At 39.8% G+C, this 12,678-nt stretch overlaps 1 protein-coding gene across 1 annotated transcript in view; it reads left to right on the top strand.

Annotated features, from left to right (window-relative positions):
* SPAG17 (sperm associated antigen 17) overlaps positions 1–12,678 on the top strand; it is a 232,028-nt gene that overhangs the window by 21,479 nt on the left and 197,871 nt on the right. Inside the window, 2 exon segments of the mRNA XM_032628568.1 lie at positions 4,680–4,820; positions 5,426–5,509. Of these exon segments, the coding sequence (XP_032484459.1) occupies positions 4,680–4,820; positions 5,426–5,509 (225 nt within the window).

The raw sequence follows: 12,678 nt of genomic DNA, 5'->3' as shown, positions 1-12,678 counted from the left end.
TCACCTCCGATCATCCAGGGCAACAGACCCCCTGACACGCTAGCAAAGGCAGCAGAAGAGAGCAGACATATGTGTCTGCCCTTGTCTTCCCCTGTATCAGCTGATTATTTGTGCTAATAGAAGGAAGCAATCTCACTCTCATCATCCAAAAGCTACTTTTCACTTGCTTTTTTGTCAATTTATTTTACTGAAGTATTTTTGATTTACAATGTTGCGTTATTATAATTTCTGCTGTACAGCAAAGTGATTCAGTTATACATATACATACATTCTTTTTCATATTCTTCTCCATTATGGTTTAATCACAGGATATTGAATAAAGTTCCCTGTGCAGTGTTTCACTTATCTTTGAGAGGGTTTTGGTAATTCTGTTAGAATATAGGAACCCTAAGTAAAATTTGGAGAATTTGCAGTATATGAAAGAAAAATAGTTATGGATCTACCCTGTGTCTCTGGGACAGTGGGCTCGCGTGAGCCAGCCAGATTCTCTGCATTTACGAGAGTACTTTCTTGCCACAGAAGTCTAGGGTGTAAGTGTTTAGGTTAGGACGCCCTCCTGCCAGGCTTCAAATTAGGTGAGGCTGATAAAGTAAATAAAAGGTAATGGAGTGTGTCCATACACGACTTCATTCCATCCTTTGAATGAGTTTATCAATAACTGCTAGAGGGCAAGACTCAGCAATAACCATGTACAGTTGATGTCTCCAGGCAATAGAAAGCTGATTTTATTTCCTTAGGTGTTTGAAGTGTGCCAGACTAAAACCCTCTTCCTTCACTGATACATCTAGTGTGTAGTTTTCCTAAAATAATTAATGTTTTCTTTCTCTAGGCTTATGCTACTAATTACACCCAAGCTTCTTGAACTGTCTTAAACAAATTCACACACAGGTAGGAGCCCTGCAGGACTCACGAGTGTGGTGAATCAGGTTCTGTGCCATATGCTTTCATTTCTCCCCTCTGGTCAACATTTGTTTTCTCTGTACTTATTTCTCTTGCTGCCCTGTGAACTGAAATTTAAGGGCTGTGTTTAGCTGCATGTTGGGGTGGAATATGGGTGGAAGGGTGTATTTTAATAGTATTTTGCCAAATTTAAATTGGGTTGAATGTTTTCCAAAATAATTTCCTATTTCTAAAACTGCTGCCAGTTAGGAGAGACTTGGAATCTACCCTTATCCTGAAATACTAAGAAAAAGCTCAAAAGTTATATTTGCAGAGTGTCATTTACTTAACGAGTCTCCCTAGTTAGACCCAGAGAAGTGACTTTGCTCTCCGTTATGAGAATATTGTGCATTTCCTGGCATCTCGCTGCCCCCTAGTGCAACATGCCAGTGAGCGCATCCTTCCCTGCAAGCAATCTTTGCTTTATTACTGTCTGATCAGTCCATTTCGTGCTTCCCTGGGTTCTGGCAATATGATTAAACACTAATCCATGGCTCCAACAGAGTCCTCCATGGGTCCTATTTTGCCAAATAGATCTAACTTTTGGAGCAGGAGTTTGGCGGGCTAGAGAGTACAGATGGGAAAGTGGGCTGGACTCTTGAGACCCCTTCCAATGGGGAGACATGGCCCAGCTCCCAATGGGCCTTGTAGAGAGCTCTGAACGTGAACAAATCTGGACCTGCTCTAATGCAGGCAGACTGTCTCAAGGTGATCTCAGGGAGCCCATAAGTTTCAGTACAGTGCCAAGAATCAGAGGAACTGATCTTATGTTAAGATACACTCCTAGTAGCAAGAACAACGGGCTTGAAGAGAGAGACCACCTTGGGAAATTCCCTCAAACTCTTTTAGCCTTTGTAAAATGACTATTGATAAAAAGTAATCTTAGGGGCTTCCCTGGTGGCGCAGTGGTTGAGAGTCTGCCTGCCGATGCAGGGGACACGGGTTCGTGCTCCGGTCCGGGAGGATCCCACATGCCTCGGAGCGGCTGGGCCCCTGAGCCATGGCCGCTGGGCCTGCGAGTCCGAAGCCTGTGCTCCGCAACAGGAGAGGCCACAACAGTGAGAGGCCTGCGTACCGCAAAAAAAAAAAAAAAAAGTAATCTTAGACGTTTTAAGGTTTTAATACATTCATCTGTTTTTGAAGGTTCTGTACACTTTAACATGTGATCTAAATCTTCTTCTATTAGGCTTACTGTAGCCAAAGTAGCCATTAGGTGCAATTTAAGGATATGGAAAGGCATTCTGACCCTAAAGGCTTGCTCTCAAAACTATTCTGAAATGATCACCAATTGTGAGCCATGTATGTGGTCTCCATGAAGTTCTGCCAAAATGACCTTGAACAAGGTGTTTAACGTCATTGGGCCTCTGTTTTTCCACTTTAAAAGTATTAGTGCCCCTATTTAAATGGATTACTTAGGGATTCAATGAGATAACATATGTCTGGCCCATGGCAGATTTCAATAATTGTTAGTTCCTACCTCCTCCTCCCCCGACCCCTTTTTTTTTTTTTTTTTTTTTTTTTTTGCGGTACGCGGGCCTCTCACTGCTGTGGCCTCTCCCGTTGCGGAGCAACAGGCTCCGGACGCGCAGGCTCAGTGGCCATGGCTCACGGGCCCAGCCGCTCCGCGGCATGTGGGATCCTCCCACACCGGGGCACGAACCCGTGTCCCCTGCATCGGCAGGCGGACTCTCAACCACTGCGCCACAAGGGAAGCCCCCCCGACCCCTTTTTTCTGGACTGCAATAGTCAACACCCATCTTGGATACCAGATACTAATGGGTAGATGGTGGATTACGATGCCTGCTTTCTGAATTGTCCCCCAAAGAGCTGAGAGGCAGCCATTGCTTGTCACTATTAGTTTTGAATATTGGCAAGGAAATTTGCAAGAGGGAGTGGGATAAGGGGGTAGAGGTGGTCATTAAAATCTTCAGTGCTGAAAACTGTAACTGACAGGAACTTCAAGGTATTGCCTGTTCAGGAACCACGTCTGCTTTATTATGGAATGAAAGATTTTTGTTCTTTAATGATGATTGTAATGCAGTTTTGACTGAGGGAGCAGACAAGAGAAAAGAAAGGCATCCAGTGTGGGGAAAGGTCATTTTGTGATCATGGAATTTTTTTCAGAAGACTGTGTTACAAATATCATACTTGCTTTTCAGAATCAGGCTATTTGCAAAACAGATGCTCAATCTTCCTATGGTGAATTAGTAAACAAACAAAAAAAGATTTTAAACTCAGTATAACAGAGGGAAACACAGAGCCACACCTACATGCATGCGTGTACACGTGTACAAACGCAAATACATACTTTGTAGATTAAATAGACATTTTTATGCTTTTATGTGTGTTTTTTGTTTTGGTGATAGCATTGAAAATTGTGTGGGTTTTGTTATGTAGTTAGGGTTAGTGAGTTTCCATGGAGAGAAGTAAGGAAGTTTAAGAACAAATTCTTAAGTTTAAGGACAAATTTCTCCTTACCTTTGATGGTAAGGAAGAATTTGTACTGAGGTCTTTCCTCCCATCTATACTCTAGTTCTGTCATTACCCTGACTATGAATTGGACAGAAACCAGAGAGAACCATGTAAAATTATGCATTTCATTAAATTTGTGTAAAGTCTTTCCAAATCTTCTTAGACATTGTTTTGGAATTGACCAAGGGGGAGTTTTACTCTATTTGTATCAGATATCTGGAGTGGAACTAGAGGGAAGGTTACATATTGCCCTGTCCAACCCCTTTATTTTATAAATGGAGAAACTAAGGTCTAAAGAGGTCACAGGGCCAGAGTGCCCTCCCTTATTATTATCTCTCTTTCCTGTTGTCTGTATCATGTTTGCTTGGTCCATCTTCCCATAATGTGGTGAGTGTTCAAAAGCATTAGACCTGATTTGCATGAGTTTGGCCTTCCTCAGCACCACACAATGGGAAAGTCGGTAAATTCCATTCTTAATCTCCTCCAGAGAATTGCCTCTTCCCAACAGAAATTACAATAGAGGGAAAGGGATTACTGAATAAGAATCTTGTTTTTTAGTAACTTATTTCTTTACACTATTCGACAAAGAATTTCATGTCCAAGTTTAATATTGCAGTCTACTTCTTGACAGTGGAAAGAACCCATATGTGAATTAGCAATGAGAATTTTGTGTTACATTAGGAGGAAAAGATGTGTTCTAGTTCTGTCCTTTACAAAAACTCTGGAATTGAATTTTACCTCCTATAAAAAAGCCCATTTTGCAACTCGTTCAATATCACCCAACAATCAACAAATATTTATCAAGCCTCTACTATGTTCCTAGCAGTGTTTAGAGTCTTAAGATGTATCAGGAAGCAAAACAAAGATTTCTGCCTTGGAGATTGTATCTTCATGTACATTTGTAACATATGAATGAACTATTACTTTCCAACACCAAATTATTCTTGCACAGCATTCTAATGAAAATGTGTCATTTTAATTTTTTTATTTAATTGTCTTCCTTAAAATAAAAGGCCTTGTTTCTCAAGAAAAATGCTTTTTGGGCAAGTTGCATGAAATTTGTCACAATACTGCCGCCTTGCGGCTGCTTGAATCAGAAACCCACATACACTCTAAGGTCAACTCTGTCTTTTTTTTTTTTTTTTTTTAACTCTGTCTTTAAAGGTAAGGTTTATAGGACAATTATCCTGCTCTTCAGTGGAAGCCTTTGATACAAAATTACCTAGCCAGGAGTACTTAGAATCTAATTCCTTCTGATTTTGTCACAGAATGACTGGAAGAGCTCCATCGCTTTTGTCGTTGGAAACCGAGTTGAGGATGAGCTTCTCATTCAAGCCCTCACCCTCGCTGTCCAAGTTCCTCAGCGCAGACTCTTCAGTATGGTTTCCTGGCAAGACATTCTCCAGCAGGTACCTGTCTCTTCCCACCCCTAAGCCCCTTGGAGACTTTCTTCTTAAAATAATAGAATAAAATAATGAAATAAATAAAACTATCATATTCTTGGGCTGTTTGGCAAGTTTTGGTGCATTACTTTGCACAAACACTTAGCTGGAATAAATTTGAATCATCTAATCTGGAAGGATTATGTTTTTATCGGTGAATGTTGCCCTTTCCACATTCATTCATTCAACAAAAATGTCTGAGGTCATACTAGGCTCCATGCTGGGTTCTGTGAGGAATTATTTAATAAAAGACTCAATAACAATAAAAGAAAAAACTATTTAATATTCCAAGGAAGCCCATAACTAACTGGAAAAATGAAACCTCCAGAGAATCCTAGCTGTCAGAGGTTAGAGGGGAATGATAACACAGAAAAGTTCTGTCAGATGGCACATCCTCATATGATTACTAACAGCTTACCAAAGTGACTGTAAATATTTGAACGAATTGATGACTATCTCTTCCTTGCTAGGTTCCCCAACCCCTCAAGTCACCGAGGTATTTGAAAGTTACATATATCTAAGGATTCTTTAAGAAAGCCTTTCTTTTTCATTATAGATGAATTTTCTTACAGATTAATGGAACAAGTGCACTTTTTGGAAGTACATCTAAAAAGGCAAAGAAACCTCTAGGCGGTAGTGCTCCCTTATATTATGAGGTAGGTGAACGTATTGATTGAAGAGATTTTTGTAACTTTTAGAAAACAAGAATTGAAGTAATAATTTTATAGTCACTTAAAAAAAATTTAATTCATTCTTTGAAAGCAAATTCCCACTCATTGTTGGAGCTATTTGTTCCTGATGGTGGGAGTATAAAAAATCTGCTTCCCTTTTAACAAAATCCCCCTTTAGGTCCAAAATTGTCCCAGATTGTCTACACTGTCACTGTATCCAATTGAAGAATATAAATCAGAAATGTGTGTATATGAAAGTGTTGGATCATACTTTTTCATGGTAATTACTGAGTATGTGATGGATTTAAAGGGGGTTGTGTTATTAGTGTATTACAAAGTGTTAGTTTTACCAAAGAAACAATGTAAAAATGCCCCAGAACGTGCTTCCTGCACATGACAGAGAAACAACTGGAATAATTTTCCATCCATTTGTGAACTTTGTGTCCATTTTACATTCTACTTTAATCATTGTGAAAGTAAGGATAATCTTCAGATTAATGGTCCATTCCGTTTCTAGCAGATGCAAAAGTCTGGCCTGGCTGACCAGTGGGTTTGTGCAAAGGACTTAGAACTCAGGCTCAGTACAGGGGTTTTCCTCTTACCCTGTCTTGTTAATATCCAACTTACAGCTTACAAGGAACTATAAAAATCCAGTGATTAATTAGAATATCACTTAAAATTTGTCAGGCACTATTTTATGACTCTGCAGACCGAAAGCATAAAGATTTTGGGATCTTTCAAGACGAACTTGTTTGTACTTTATTTCAGTGGTAACTAATAAAGTTTTTATGTGTCTCGGTTCTTGGGTGATTTCATGATGGACTCTGTAGTGTTGCCTGAGTACTGTCTGAACAAGTTCCATTGGACTTATTTACAGTTGCCAATACTGTGGATTTTTAGCATTAACTCTTGCTACACTACTCTCGCTATCATGGCAAAAAACTCATTCTGCGCTGATGAAGTCAAATAATGAGGCTTCTAGCTTTTGTTATGATGTCCTGCATGTGCATGCCCCAGTTGAAACATTATGTGGTACCTGGATTTAAAATATTGGAAGTTCTCTTCTGAAGTAGCCATAGAAATCCATGTCCAATTCTCAGGCCTGGGATCAATTAGCCCCCGCCTCCAAAGGACTCTTTCTTCTTCAAAGATGCTCAGTGAAAATCAGAGATGATAACGGGCCAGTTTTGACGTCTGATGTGGACAGGCATTTTGGCTTGGATGTGGGATAGCCCGATGTTACAAATCCAGAGTTCGGTTAGAAAGCCATTCCTCTCCAATATGCGCTGTGACTCCTCATAGCCTTCACTCAGGGGAGGTCCATTTCACATCTGGCTCCCCTGCATTCTTCCAGTGGAGCATTTGGGCAATAAGCCTCCCACACCCGCTCACATACCCTTTTCTGAATGGTTCCAGAAGAAAAGGGAAGGCACCAGGAGCACCACAGAGATGGACCTGGGGTGCACCAGACGAGCATTAATGTCAATCACTGTAGCAAGAGTGGATCAAAAACAGAAAACAAATTTGGGTTCCTGGGCAACATCAGCCATGGCCAGAATGCACGTCTGGACAAGAAGGGCACATATCCAACCTCAATCCCTCCACACTTAGGACCCATTTTGGCCCCTCTTCCCAAGAGAAGTGAAAAGCTACAAGCAGTGCCTACTGAGAGCTCCAAGGCAGTTAGGAGTGTGTCCGTGAAAGAGACCCACAAGCCAAACTCTTTGGGGACCTCTGGACTTTCCAGGCATGCAGACAGCCGGCTCTTGACTCTATTTCTGCTTAAAATCTTCCATGGTCTGTGGCCACAGGTGAATTCCTCGGGAGCCTGTTTAGGAAGTCTTATGTTTTCCTTCTCAAAGGAAACTCTGCAATGGGGAAAGAAAAGAGAATCCAACAAAATTACTTATGTTACATGGGAAATTCATAGAGTTCTGTTTCCTTTTAGATCTCCATTTTGGAGGAAGGAGAACTCAAAATAGATATTATAAAGGCCACGCACTTACATTGACTACTATTTGTAGGATACTCTCATTGGCCTTAGATCAGAGCCTCGTCGTTCTTACTTTAAACACAGTTCTAACCAATTTGACTTTCTGGTTTCCCAGCCTGCGGTCGATTAGGAGCAGAGAATTCGAGTGAAACTTCATTCTAGCGCAGTTGATCCATGAGTAGTAAAAGAGTGTCAGAACCTCATTACATATTTCCAATAACGACTTGAAATGTCTGGGCTAGCAAAGACCACATTCCACAATGATTTGCTCAAGCTTTCATTTGGATGGCTTGGTCCTGTGTACACACAGCCTCGTTTTGAAATTGTGTAATTTCCCCTGAAACTTTAGAATTTCATCTAGCCATGATATTGTATATATGAGAGAATATTTATTTATAAACCACAGTTCTTTGAAAACCTGCTTAGATTTGTGCTAATGTGATTCCACAGAGACAAAACTACCCATGTGTTCCTTCACCTTCTCTTTTTGGAAACAAGTTTTGCTCTAGCAGGAACTACTCCAAGGACCTATGTGGGAATGGGAAGAGAAGTTTCCCCTTTGCCTGTAGTCTTAGGGATATTAGCTATCACTTTATTTTTCTTATAGTAGTAATAGTAGTGTAGTAGTAGGTATAGTAGTAGCATTTAATGAGGATGAATATGATTATGATCCCATATACTGGCATTACTTATAAGCATAATTTTCACCATGCAATCCTATTTGAAGAAGTGTACACACATGAGAATGGATGTACAGATGTTGCCTGAATTATTAGTGACCAGTTTTACCAAATACCAAACAATTAACCAGTACATTCTTGTTCAAGCACTAGGTGTCAAACACTATCTAGACAGCGGAGGGAGGGGAATATGAATATTATAAAGACTTTAACCTCAAGAAGCTTAAGGACTAGTTAGGAAGAAAAAGAAATATATATATATATATGCCTGACACATAGTAGGTATTCAATAAATGTTTGTTAAATTGAGTAACACAATGCAGAAAATAGTCAGGGAAGTCTATGAGGGAGAGTTGGAGTGTTCTGGACATTTAAAGGAAGATGAGGTTACTGTTAGCCTGGGTGGATTGGGGAGGGGTGAGACCTAGAGGAGCTTTGTGGAGAAGGTGGCATTGGAAAGGAAGGGGAGCTGACAAGTTTGATCTTTTAAACATGTTATCCTGATTGATCCATATCACAGTTCTAAAAGGAAATGTGTATATCCCCATCTTACATAGGGGAAGATGGAGGCATAGAGAAGGTAGGAAGCTTGCTAATTAGAAAACTGAAGAACTTGGATTTAACCATAGTTAAATACATAGCCTCAGATTTTTCCACTTGACCACAAACCCAGTACTCTTTCACTGGGCTCAAAGCTGTCCACCCTTTGGATGCATAGGTCTTGACTTTCATATGTGGGAGAGGGCACACTCTATGAGAAGGGAACAGCTCAAGCAAAGGCATAGGAGTGGGAGAGAAGACAACACATATGTACTAACTTTGTAGTTACATGGTACAATATATATGAAATAGGAAAGGTAAACCCTGTACATATCTTAATTACAACCTTAAGATCCTAAAGGTGGAAATCTATGAGAAAACATTTCAAACACTGGGAAAAAATCCATGCTTTAAGATTCATGGCTGCACTTAAATTAATTCACTAAATATGCACAAATATTTGTGTGTGTGCTTCATGGTCCACATAGAGAATCTGACCTGTTCATTTGCAGGTATACTCAGTCCTGACCAAAACCAAAAAGGAAAATATTAATGGTCATCCAGAGTCAACTGAACTGTTACCTATGAGAGAGGTCTAAGTATATCATACATGCAAAGATCATCCCTCTTATGGTTAAATCTGATACACGGTATGTGAGCACTATGAGAGATGTAAAATTTTCAGACTTTGACATTGTAGTTTTGATAAATTAGAAAGAAAAAAGTACCAACTGGGCAAGGGGGTTGTTTATCCAACTTATCTGAAATCAGAGTCTACCATCTTAAAAGTTGTATGTTCCACTGCGTAGTTCTCATTCCATAAGGGTGATCGTCATGCCTCCCTGTCGGGAGATGGGCCTCTATCCACACACAGGCTGTGGTTTATGTGCCTGTCTGTGACTCATTCAGAAAAGAGAAATTGGGTCACTATACAAACAAAACCCAATAGTCTGCTGAAACAAAAATCATCTTTAAAGAATAAAGTTTTTTATGTCCTTGTTTATGTCTCACTTACTTCAAAGAATAGTCAATTCTATACAATAAAGAACTTGGACAATCCTAAAGATTATGTGATACATTGCAATTTTACAAATACAAATAATTATTAATTTTCCTCTTTACTCCTCTCAGTAAAAACTAAAACTTTTAATTTAAATATTAAAATGGGCTTTTCCATTGGGAGATAATTCTGGGAGATTATTAAATGTGGAAAGACTTTTATGGTATTAGATATGGAGTAATAAACCAAATGCAGTTAAAACAGATATAAGATGCAAATTTTATATCTTCTGATCAAATTAGTTTCACCACATTTTTAAAACGCTTTGCTAGTACTTTAGATTAGAATTCCCAGATATAATAGTTCCATTTTTGGTTCCTATTCCTGGGTGTGTAGACATATTTCTCAGCTCTTTCCCCAAAATGTGTTTATAATAACTCACAAGTAAGAACACAGACTTAATTATTATCTAGTTGCCTCCCTTTTCCAGATTCCTAATATGAAACATTTCTTAAACAGTGCCTCAAATTAATAATCTATTCAGTAGAATTGTAAACCCTTATTTTTGGGGGTGGCCCTTGTCAAAATGAAAAATGGAAAACTCATGCTTCAGAGATAGGAACAAATAATAAGTGAACACATTTAAGAGGTTTGAAGTTATTAAAATGGCAGATCTACTGGGAACAGAAAGAGCAGTATGTCATGGAAGGAACGAAGGGAAAGCGAGACAGGAAGCATTCTCTGGCCTTTTCAATCCTGCGTTTTAAAACAAAACAAAAAAAGTCAGGAAGAATTGGAAGGTAGCCAACCTAATGCCGTTATTTCATAGAGCTTAGGGACACACCAGGAAATTACAGACCAGTTAGTTTAACTTCACTTGTAGGGAAAGTATTAAAAACTGCTGCAGGAGATCAAGTAAAAGGATGCTTAGAAAAGCACAGCTTGATTAAGACAAGCCTGGCCAACGTGGTTTTCGGAAAGGGAAGGTCATGTCTTAGGAACTTGATGAAATTCTTTGAAGCTATTATGGCCAGTACAGTCTTCAAAGAACACAGCGAGGCCCAGGGTCTGAGTATCTTTTCTGTTCCACATCAGTCCTTCAGGGATGCTTGCAGAACATGGCCCACATCAGGGCCTTGGCGCTCCAGGTTTAGAAACCACTGTCAAAATAGAAGAAAATAACCTCTGATGGAACATTTTTAAAGCTGGAACCAATTAATACAACCTGATATTTATAAATGTAAAATAATGACTTGGAACAAAATTTAGGAATATTGAGCTGTAACAAAGAAGTACTACGTTGGGACTATAAAAACAATCTGGGAGTTGTTGTGTCAAAAGCTGGGCTCAGGAGGCATTTCTCACCCAAAGAAGGGAAAACGAGGAGAAATCACAGTGCTAGAAATGTTTATAAAGGGTTATGAAGAGTTGCAAGCGAATGCATTTTGTCGAAATGGGAAAAAGAGCAGTCAGATGGGTTATCAACCCTGAGCCTCCTCTTTCTGGAGGAGGCCTGAGCAGCCCAGCAGAGAAAGTAAGGCCAAGCTAGTCACTGAGGAGCAGAAGGTCAGGGCTCCTGGGGTGCGGTATGTTTGCTTCTCATGTCAGAAACCTGGAGTTCTGTTTTCAGAGGAAAGCACAACTCAAGCAAAGGCACTCAGAGACATCCAAACGGTGCCCTCAGCTCTTTTCCACCCTGAGGCGCAGGTGGCTGGCCAAGCCCATGTGGCAGATAGTCAACAGTCCAGGGGGAGGCCAGTAGTCACTGGGGAAGAATGGTACCTGAAGCTGAGGACCCTGGGATTCATCAGTACGAAATGCACACCATGCAAGGATTGGGGTGCTGGCTAGGACCTTTGACCAGTGGGAGAACTGCTGGGCAAGGCAGGAATCTAGTCAAGAATTCCAGGACACACAGATATCAGTGGAGGAGCAGCCACAAGAATAAAGCAAGGTTCAGCTAGTGAAGAGTGGCCATCACTGTCTTAACTGGGTGGGGTTTGGAGCCTCTCCAACATGTTACATTACACTTCCACCATGATTGGAAGGATACTGGAGAAAGAATCACAAAGACGATCTCATCCTATTCCTGTATCTAAGACTGTGACTAACCCCCCTTTACATACGGTAATAATAGTTACCGTTCATTGAACACTTAGTTTATTCCAAGTTTTGTGTGCTGGGTGCCTCATATATATTAGCTAACCTAATCTTCTCAACAACTTGCCAGGAGATAATTAACAAATGATGAAAGTGAAGCTCAGGAAGTTTAAGTAACTGGTTGATTTGGAAGCCTTTGTTCCTTCTCCTTGTCTTTAAACAAAAATTAAGAATAGTTTAGATTCTACAAGTGGTGGTTGTGGTTTCACATTTCTTGAATACAAGCTACTGTTAGTAAATAGAATTAAGCTTGAAATCTCTCCATAGTTCTGTGATATGGTTATTACTTTTCCTACTACTCAGGCGAAAACAGTGAAGGTGTATCAGCAGATAATGAAGGTGTCAAACAATTTTAGTTATCTTTGAGCCATGTTCATGAGCGGCTTCTGCTCAAATATTTGGGTCAACAGGAATTTTTAATTCTTAGAGTTAAGATTTGTATGGTTAAGGTGACTGAGTCTTTCAGAGTGCCCTCTGCTAGTTTGATGAGACCTAGACCCAGGAGTTAGATGCACTGATCCAAACCAGACTGCCTGGGCTATATGCTGATTCTACTACTTACTAGCTATGTAATCTCGGACAAGTTACATAACTCTGCTGTACTTCAGTTCTTTGTAAACTCAGCATTGATAATACTATCTACTTCATGAAGCTGTAATGATGATTAAATGAAACAGTAAATGTAAAATACTTAGCATAATTCTTGACCTAGAGTAAGTGTCCAATAAGATTTAGCTATTATAACTAATGTTATTTTTAAAATTTCTATTCTCAGTGATTG

This window comes from Phocoena sinus, chromosome 1 (genome assembly GCF_008692025.1).
Source record: "Phocoena sinus isolate mPhoSin1 chromosome 1, mPhoSin1.pri, whole genome shotgun sequence".
Taxonomy (NCBI): Eukaryota; Metazoa; Chordata; class Mammalia; order Artiodactyla; family Phocoenidae; genus Phocoena; species Phocoena sinus.
Note: the sequence above shows the minus strand (reverse complement) of the source record. Positions and strands in the feature narration are given on the sequence as shown.